General features: G+C 39.1%; 1 protein-coding gene across 4 annotated transcripts in view; it reads right to left on the bottom strand.

The window, feature by feature from the left end:
- The window catches only part of dhx38 (DEAH (Asp-Glu-Ala-His) box polypeptide 38), a 33896-nt gene that overhangs the window by 10261 nt on the left and 14222 nt on the right, over positions 1 to 9413 (bottom strand). For 2 of the 4 annotated variants that reach the window (XM_020609461.1, XM_020609485.1), the window contains exons 2-16: positions 6328 to 6683; positions 5981 to 6177; positions 5670 to 5819; positions 5404 to 5566; positions 4848 to 4966; positions 4690 to 4766; positions 4443 to 4598; positions 4022 to 4183; positions 3794 to 3901; positions 2814 to 2938; positions 2466 to 2603; positions 2148 to 2334; positions 935 to 1120; positions 621 to 761; positions 260 to 370 (exon numbers count right to left, since the gene is read on the bottom strand). In XM_020609461.1, the coding sequence (XP_020465117.1) occupies positions 260 to 370; positions 621 to 761; positions 935 to 1120; positions 2148 to 2334; positions 2466 to 2603; positions 2814 to 2938; positions 3794 to 3901; positions 4022 to 4183; positions 4443 to 4598; positions 4690 to 4766; positions 4848 to 4966; positions 5404 to 5566; positions 5670 to 5819; positions 5981 to 6177; positions 6328 to 6683 (2376 nt within the window). Of the gene's footprint in view, positions 1 to 259; positions 371 to 620; positions 762 to 934; positions 1121 to 2147; positions 2335 to 2465; positions 2604 to 2813; positions 2939 to 3793; positions 3902 to 4021; positions 4184 to 4442; positions 4599 to 4689; positions 4767 to 4847; positions 4967 to 5403; positions 5567 to 5669; positions 5820 to 5980; positions 6178 to 6327; positions 6684 to 7974; positions 8246 to 9413 lie in introns of those variants that run through there. The other 2 variants (XM_020609476.1, XM_020609469.1) reach the window with 2 other exon arrangements.

The following is a 9413-nucleotide window of genomic DNA, read 5'->3' as shown; positions in this document are numbered from 1 at the left end:
ATGGCACAGGACTATGCAGCCACCACTTGTGACAGTTTTATTGGCATTCAGGTCATTTACATTTATTTGTCTTTTATTTTTGAAAACTGCCCTGCTGGTCAATTGATATTTTATAAAATCTGTAGAAATGAGTCTCAGATCAGTTTATTTATGCAATAGTGATGTTTCTGCCTTTTACACATGAAACTCAAATCAGTCCATTACACCAGCATTAATACGAGGCAATCATTTGAGAGACAATAGCAGATGTATCTCTCACCTCGATATCCTCCTGCCCGGGCATAAAGATGAGGATGTCTCCCACTAACCCACTGAGGTGGATCTGCAAGGCCTGTTTCACTGCTGCCTCTACATAGTCCTCCTGGGGTGTCTACACAGCACACAAACCAACAAACCAGTCAGAGACTTTTTTTTACTCTTTTAGGCCAAAAGTTAGTTTTACTTACTTATGTCTGTCACATATGTTAAAGATTTCATTACAGTCTATGTCCATATTTTGAAAAAATATATGAGTGTTATTAAGATGGCCTCAGAATCAGCAATCCCTGAACTATGGAATAATATAGATCTTAAGTAGTGCAAGTGCATTAAGTGAAAACAGAAAGGAAACATAAGCATACCTTGCTAAATAAGATGTCTACAGGAAATGTTCTTCCTGGAATATGGAATATGGGTACATTGCCAAAAAATGCTGCAAACTTGTCTGAGTCCATCGTTGCAGATGTAACTATGAGTTTCAGATCAGTACGTCGAGATACAACCTGGTAGGAGACAAGTGACAGAAGTGACAAAGTGAGAGTAAATTGTGTGCATGACACTGATGCCCATTTACACTGAGATCAGAAAAGGAAGCTTCAATAAACTTACACAGTATGTGTGTTTGGAAATAACAAAAAAACAACCTCCCTTTAGTGGGTGTTAGATGTGTACTGACCTCACGTAGCAGGCCAAACAGCACATCAGTATTCAGGGAGCGTTCGTGAGCCTCATCCATGATAACAGCACTGTAGTGGTCCAGGTCTGATTCCCTCAGTGACTCCCTAAGCAGGATGCCATCTGTCATGTACTTTATCAGTGTGTTCTCAGATGTGCAGTCCTCAAACCGAATAGCATAGCCCACCTGCAGTCAACATTGTTAGTCAGCAGTCAAATAAAAGAATTATGTAAAAGCCTTTATATGCTTTCTAACAAATATTATTGTCATGCACAGAGATTACAAAAAAACTAATTATACCAATTTAATTATTATCAAATATTATTTAAATATATTAAAATCAACATGACTAATATCAGTGTTTGCTGTAACAGATCACGTTTTGACAACCAATACTTAATATTTAAAATACTGCTGTGTTCTCTTTACCTTTAAATCAGTTCAATCTCTGCCAGACCTCAGCAACACATCATACATTTTACTCTTGTCCACGAGATGGCGGTGTTACACAGCATATAACTGACTATTATGTTTGTGCAACAGAGCCTTCAGACTGGGCATCACACAATATGTTAACTACTACGGGCATAAATCAGCAGTCTCATCATGATACTATTCTATATTGATTCTCTATGCCAGCGATCCGATGTTTGCTGACACTTAAAAATATGCCACGACGCAATCTTGATTCGATTCAGGGGCCAGCGGTTGATATCAAATGATAAATATCATGTGCCTATTTCACCAAAATTTTATCACCAAAAAATGTCTATTCTCTTTTAAAAGTAGACTGCCATGTTTGAATACACATATAAAAAAAAGTACAAATCCCACTTTTATGTAGCTTTTCCTAATTGGTTTTGTTGTCGTTTTCTCCTTGTTCTGCAATTTGCTAAATAGATCTGACCTTAATGTGCACCCATGCATTGGATATATAAATAATAAAATTAAAAATAAAGGTTCAACTTGAAGAGTCTCAGTCGGCTGACAGGTCTCATGACTAATAAACCGAATATTAGGGGGCAGCTCTACTCAGATTAATACTTCGAACATTATCTTTCCATCCACAACTAATTATTTCATACTAGACCCTCATTATGTTTTCACATTTGGATATAAAGTGGTACACAGAAGCACAGTGCTGGCTAGCACTGGAAGGAATAAGCATTCCCAGTTGCAGTTTGTTTGCTCAGTATTAAGCCATCTGTCTTACCTCCTCTCCAAGGTTGGTGCCAATCTCCTCACTGACTCTCTTGGCTACACTCATGGCTGCCACTCTTCGGGGCTGAGTACAACCCACCATGCCATAGCTGGTGTAACCATCCTCATGCAGGTACTGAGTCAGCTGGGTGGTCTTCCCACTGCCCGTCTCCCCAACAACAATCACAATACTATTGTCCCTGCAGACAGCAATAAACACATTGAAACAGTAAGCTATAACTCAGTCTCACTGTAAAACACCTTTTAGGTGAACATTAGTAATTAAAAATTGTTTTGAGAAGTGCAACAAACACAGTCTTGATATCAATACCTTATTATGTTAAGAAGTTGTTGTCTGACAGCAAAGATAGGCAGGTACTGTCTCTGCTCCAGAAGGCTCTTTTTCTTAGCAAACTCACTGTTGGCCTCAGTCTTCTCTTTCATGTGATCTGCAAATTTCTGCTCTGCTCTGTAAAAATCACCAATAAAAATGTACATGACAGGTCAGACAAACTGGATCCACTAGATCTGTGGATTATTAATACAATCTATATGAAATGGATCCACTAGATCTGTGGATTAATACAATCTATATGAAATGCACTAGATCTGTGGATTATTAATACAATCTATATGAAATGCTATCTAAATCCCGACTTTGCAGAGGCAGTCTGGTCACCTGTAGTCTACTTTGCCATCTTCGCCCACTGGTTTGCCCCCAGACATGTCTTCCTCCTCAGTCTTCTTGATCCCCATGATATCCCCCAACTTGGTGCCTGCCAATTCCCAGTGTTTGTGCTGTGCCTGAAAACATAATTATTCCAATTAAAGCTTCAATTTGTAACTGCACAGATTGCAATCTCATGCAGATTTAACGTACACAGAAAAGATAATAGAGCAGCTGGTGCCACATTTGTCAAATTGCGTCACCTTCCTGATCGTGATTTGCATTGAAAATGTCATCAAATGACCAGGTAAGGTGACCGTGAATAAATTATTTACCAAAGTGATGAAGTTAGACAGCAGTGGCATTATCAACTGGACAGATGCACACCAAAAACCCCATTAACATTTCTCAGCATCAGAGTATGAAGATCATGTCTGCTTTGTTTTATAGTCCTGCAAACAGATGGATATGACACTGATATAACAGTTTAAAATCCTTACTGGTTTTAACTTTAAACATATAAATCTATGACAGTAATGGGTGTGCATCCTTTCAACACTTTAATTAATAATAGAGGAATTATGTTATTTGCACCACTCTCACACAAAGCAAATCTTAAGCAAAATAATGAACAACCTGCATTACACCACACATGCCCAACTACTGGGCACTTTTCTGTTGTTCACTGTCCTTTCTGCACAATTTTAATTCTGTATATATTTAGCTACTGAACCATGTAACACATACCAGAGCTTGTACAATTCTGTAGAGTTTAAAGGGCTGTAGAATTGGAAATTATTATTATTTCTGTCTGAGATGTCCAGGACTAGCCACTAATATATTACCGCCATTGTAATTTTATAGAGAATTATACTAACCCAAGACCTGTCCTGTAAATATGCATTATAGAAAAAGGTAGAAACTCAAACCCATTCAAAAGCAAACCCAGTCCCTGTATCTGTTTAAAAGTTTTACTAGTAAATCCAGCTTACCTTCTTGCGTTCTTTCTGCTCACGATGTTTACGGACAAGCTGGCTGCCCTTTCGAGAGATGATGGCCATGTCAGAGGTAGCATCTTTCACAGGGATGACAGGCTCTGGCTACAGCAGGAAAACAAATACATGCATAGATTAAATAAAACAACCTTCCTAGAGTACAGTTCTTACAAAAATATGATATGTAAGGCACTAAACATCATTCAGTATTCAAGTCCTTGTCACCTGTTTAGTGAAGACTATTCTTCCATCCAGAAAGGGAGGGACCAGGTTATGAACCAGCAGGTGAACCTTAGCAGCGTTGTCCTCCTCAAAGTCCTCATCCACCTCCAACCTCTGCACCACACCACTGGTCAGCATACGGTTGGTCTCCCACCGCTCGTTATCCTGAGACAAGAAACACAGCCTGTTACCAAGACACATCAGTACACACAGATGCATTAAAAAGACAAATACACAATTAAACATAGACGCAGTCTATGTTTAGTTTATTCATTTATTTAACAGGGGCGATGCATATTAATTACATTTTTGTCAATACACCAGAGTTAGCCACAAAGGCTAATTTTCATCTGTAGCCCCTCTGTAGTCTGTGCATGCAGACATACAATTCTAACTAAGCTGATATGAAGCACAGTGGTTGTACCTCATTGATCTGTCGCTTCTGAGCTGATATTCTTTTCTGAGTCTGCTTCTGAAGTATCTGCTCTCTCTTCTTTATATAATCATCTGAGGTGGAAGTGAAAGGGTTGTGGAACTCATCAAAGCCTTCATCCATCATGTACCAGTCTCTGTCTGCTTGCTGCAAAACAGTGAGACAATAAGAGATGTTAAAAAAAAAAAAAAAAAACTCATCATTTTCATAGTTCATACGAGATAAGTGTACCACTCACCTTCTGGTCCTCCTCCCACTGTTCTTTCTCATCCTCATTATCAAACATAATTCCTCCCTCACCATCTTCTTTCCTACCTGAAGACAACAGAATAAAAAATGGTATGGGACATGCAATATATAAATCTTGCGTGTGAACAGAAAATGACCTGTTAGTACCTTTTCCTTGTGATAAACGAGGTGTAGAGCCCAAATGCCTTCTGTCATTGGCCCACTCATTGTACTTGTATGATGGAGTAGGCAAGGGTGTGTCGTCAGGGTAACGGCCTCTGACTGACCTAAGCACACAGCAAACAGACGTAATTAGAAAAAAATGATATGTAAAAACACATAATGAGTATAATGAAAATATTTTGCAATACAAAAATGCACAATACGCATCATGCTGAAAAACTTGGCCATTATCGTTACAAGAACAAGCTCATCATTTTTATTTTTCAAGTTTGTTTTATGTAGGTAAGGATCTGCTTGTAAAATGAGGTAGCTTATTTATTTAACTAGTGTCTATTATTTACATTTTGCACAAAAAATTATGAGAAATGCCTCAAATTAAAACAATGCTTTAACATATTGTATGCATTTTTTAAATTTTTGTCAAGTGCATTTAACCACTGTGTGAACCACAATTCTATGATAAGTTTTATGTACATTTTTCAAATCCATCTGAGACCGGGGGATAAAAATGTTAGGTAAACTGAATGATGATGTTGTTTACCTGTCCTTCCTCTCACTCTCTCGGCCAGAGCGATGACTTCGCTCTGAGCGATCGAGCTCTCTGTGAGACAGGGCCGGGGATGGAGCCTCCCACTGGGAATGCCGTGAACTGGCATAACCACTGTCATCCTCATCCCAGTTGGAGCGTGAGGGTGTGAAAGCATCTGTGTAAAATTAAGTCATCTTAGTGAAATGAAAGGTGGTTTTTACAGTTGCAATTATATGACAGTTCAATTATGATATAGAGAAATAAACAGACAAAACTACCTCTCGGGCGATGTTGGGGTGTCAGAGGTTCATCTCTCTTACTCCCCCGGCTGATGCGATCAGACCAGCCATCCCTCTGTGAGTGCTCACTCCTCTCACTGCGCTCCGACCGGCTACTGCTGCCACGACTATAACTGCTCTCCCGCTCATCTGACAGAGAGAGACAAGGGACATTTACTGTCAACTACCATGATACAAAAGAAAAGTCAAGCAGAACCAGCAAACATTTGGATAAAGAAGGCTGAACCCATGACCATAAGTCCACTTGCATTGAAATACAATTACTACAACATGACTGACTGATCATTCACCTCTTTCACTCCTTCGGTCTTTGCCCTTTTCTCTGGTCCTTTCTCTGTCTCTTTCTTTGTTCCTGTCCTCTTTGGAGGAGGCGTAGACTCCGTGCTCACGTCTGTCCTTCTCCCTCTGCTGGTGCCTGCGTCTGAACTCTTCACTGACCCCTCCAGGGTTTGAGGGCGTCTCAGAGCCCGTCACACGGTATTTTCTGCTAACAAGACAAAAACAAAAATACTACCCATTTAAACATACTATACACCACTGTATGGCATCCATAGATATGAGAAGAGGTGTTCCTTGTCTATTTGATATATTGTTGAAAATTCTGCATAATATATGTGTATGAAGCATTGACACTTACCTCTCCTTCTTAGCACCTCTATTTTTATCATCATCATCTTCTTCTTCTTCTTCTTCTTCTTCTTCTTCATCAGACCCAGAGTCACTTTTACCTTCCTCCCAGTCCTTGCAGGAGGAAACCTTTGACTTCTTTCTATTTCTGTCATTGCTGCTAGCATCTGGCTGTTCCTTATTGTCACGCTCCTTCCGTTTCTGGGCTGCCAGCAGATCCAAGCCCAGCAAAGATGTGCGTGGGGTGGGTGCCCGAAAAACATGAGGCTCTGCAACAGCACTCTTCTTCTTTACTATCAGTCCACCAACTTCAGCAGATGGATCAGTTCCTTCCAGTCTATGCATGGACACATCTTCATCCATTATCTGTGGGGAAATAAGGACATACGAGTCTAGGTGAAACTCAGTTCCCTTATTTTATCATTCCTGGGTCCTTGATTCTCACTCAGTTTCCCCTCAGTTTCTCCTTTCATCTTTTCCTTGCATATTACATGGGCAAGAATAAGACAAGGGAATGATGAGGGGAATTGAGATTCACCAGTTGATGAAAATATGTAGTGCTATTTGTTCAGGTGTTAGAAATTAATAAATCAGTCAGATAATTATTAGACATTAATGTGTTAGTAATGCAGTTTAGTGAGATTCAAAGTCTGCTCTAGTCTGCTTTGCTTCAAGGTTAGAAGACAATGTTGATTCTGAAAAGTGTACCTTGACACCAATTGTTTTCTTGTATTAGAATTATGTCTCAATGGATGTTTTAGTTACACACCACGTAACAACACACACACAGAGAATTCTTCATTTTGTTATGACTAGTGCTCGAAGCATGTGGAGCATAAGATAAGAGAAGGAGACGTCGGACTGTCTCCAACTCGTGATGTTTTTATATCCGTCTGTGTAAAGGGTTAGCCCAAAAACTTATAAATGTATTAGACTCTGCGTTTCCGGGAGCTCTCTCTTCTCCAGCAGCTTGTCTGAAGGAGGGAGCCACCCAGGTTGTCTCTTGTAATTTTATTTGTGGCTTTTAAATAAATCAGCACTAAAATGAAGAAAGATTGACTCCTTCCTTACTCAGATCTGTCCAATAAAAGAACTGGAGTATTATACAGGAAAACCCTCATAAAGACTAATTTCTCAATTATTCACTAACCAATGTTTTGAGCTTTGTACTCTTGGGCCTCTTTCAAACAGGGGCACAGTGATAGCTTTCATTATCAATAAGTCAGTTTTTTGTATGAATCGTTGGATTTGTAAAATCTCAGAAAACAACAATAAATGCCCTTCACAAGTTCCCAGAGGCAAGCAAGGCCTTCAGATTTCTTGTTTTGTCAACAGGACAAAACCCAAAGATATTCAGCAGCTCCATTTGTGACCTTAATATTTAGTACGTTAACTTACTCCCAACATCACACATGGGGCTAGGCTCTATAACAGTTGTCCAATACTAATGTTTTATGTCAATTTCATTGTAACGTTAGCTATAACGTTACATTTCTATATCAGCAGGTTCTGATGTTTTTCACAGAAGAAAACGTGCTAACAATCCTTACAACGCTAGAGCAGCTAACCGTGACTCACTAAAGAACTTGTAACTAAATTAACATATTTCCTCCTGCTTAATAATAGTTATATTAAATGAAGTGAAACCAATACGTACCTCAGATAAAACAGCTAACGCTAGCTAGCCCGGTTTCTCCTGACGAGGCCGGCGGCAAACTTCCGCCTGTTTCGTTCTTTCGTTTGGTGTCAAATACAAAAACTTTCACATCAAGCTAACGATTTAATATTTAATTCTACAAATTTTAGGTAAGTACTCCAAGAAGCGTGAGACCTTTGACTAGCACTGGAGAATATTTAAGTCGCTGCTTTCGTAAACACGACGCATATGTTTACACACAAGGGGGCGGCCATTGCAATCCCACAATTCTAAGGGGTGGCAGGAAATAAAATGTTCAGAACTTTATCATAACCAATTGTGTTAACACGGGAGAGTGAGAGAAGTGGAACTCCTGTAAACACATAGAATAAATACAGCAGGTGACGGACAGCGAATGTGAACAGTAAATATTAAAGAAAATATTTATTAAAGTCAAAAAAAGCTAAAGTACATCAACTGATTAAAACGATAAGTGTAAAAACCAGAAAAAGTCTAAACATGCTCTCAAAGTTTTCCAAACTAAATTCAGCACACAAGGAACCCTTGACACCCATAACTGCCAGTAAGTAATAGACAACAATTTTACAATGTTGCTGTATTTTACCATTTTGCAACATCAGCGTTTTGGACTACTTATTTTAATAAAGTGTTGACAGAGAACATCTATTAAAAACAACAATAACATATGTATTATTTCCCCAATACAAGTACCAGCCTTAAAGTCAAAGCGGTGTTTGTATTGGTTGCCGCTATTTTCTGGGGAATCTTGTGCTGTTCTGTCCAATGTGGGGTTTGGGGAGGAACAGGTGTGTGAGGGTATTAGAAGGGTAACAGGTGTGTGTGTGCGCCATTTGGCGCGGAACACGGGGTGCCGCTACTGCTTTTCTTTTACTATTCATTTTCCCTGTGAGCACACGGTGCCAGGTACATAGCAGTTTCATTTTGCGTTCTCTGTTGTGTTAAATAAAACCCAAGAAAAGACAGAGAAGGTGTTCTCCTCATTGTCAGCCTAGGTGCCACCGCACAGCTGGATAGTTAGATGTCCCAGTATAGGATAGGGTCAGACCGGCTCCGCTCATCTGAACCAGTGGAGCGCCACAATATGTTTCCCCAATACAAGTACATGTTTATTCAAGTGAATAACTGTAAAAATATTTCCATCCCTCTAAAACCATAACCCATTCTGTCCACATTTGATAACTGAGATAAGAAACACTTTTAAATTGTATTAATAAATATCAGTTGCTAAAATTGTGGAAGTGTATTTGACGGTAAACTACAAACCCGATTCTAAAAAAGTTGGGACACTGTACAAAATGTGAATAAAAACAGAATGCAATGATGTGGAAGGTTGAAATTCCAGTATTTTCTTCAGAATAGAATATAGATAACATATCAAATGTTGAAAGTGAGACATTTTGAAATGTCATGCCAAATAT

The sequence above is a fragment of the Monopterus albus genome, unplaced genomic scaffold, assembly GCF_001952655.1.
Source record: "Monopterus albus unplaced genomic scaffold, M_albus_1.0 scaffold4.1, whole genome shotgun sequence".
In the NCBI taxonomy this organism is placed as follows: Eukaryota; Metazoa; Chordata; class Actinopteri; order Synbranchiformes; family Synbranchidae; genus Monopterus; species Monopterus albus.
This window is presented reverse-complemented; position numbering and strand designations above follow the sequence as displayed.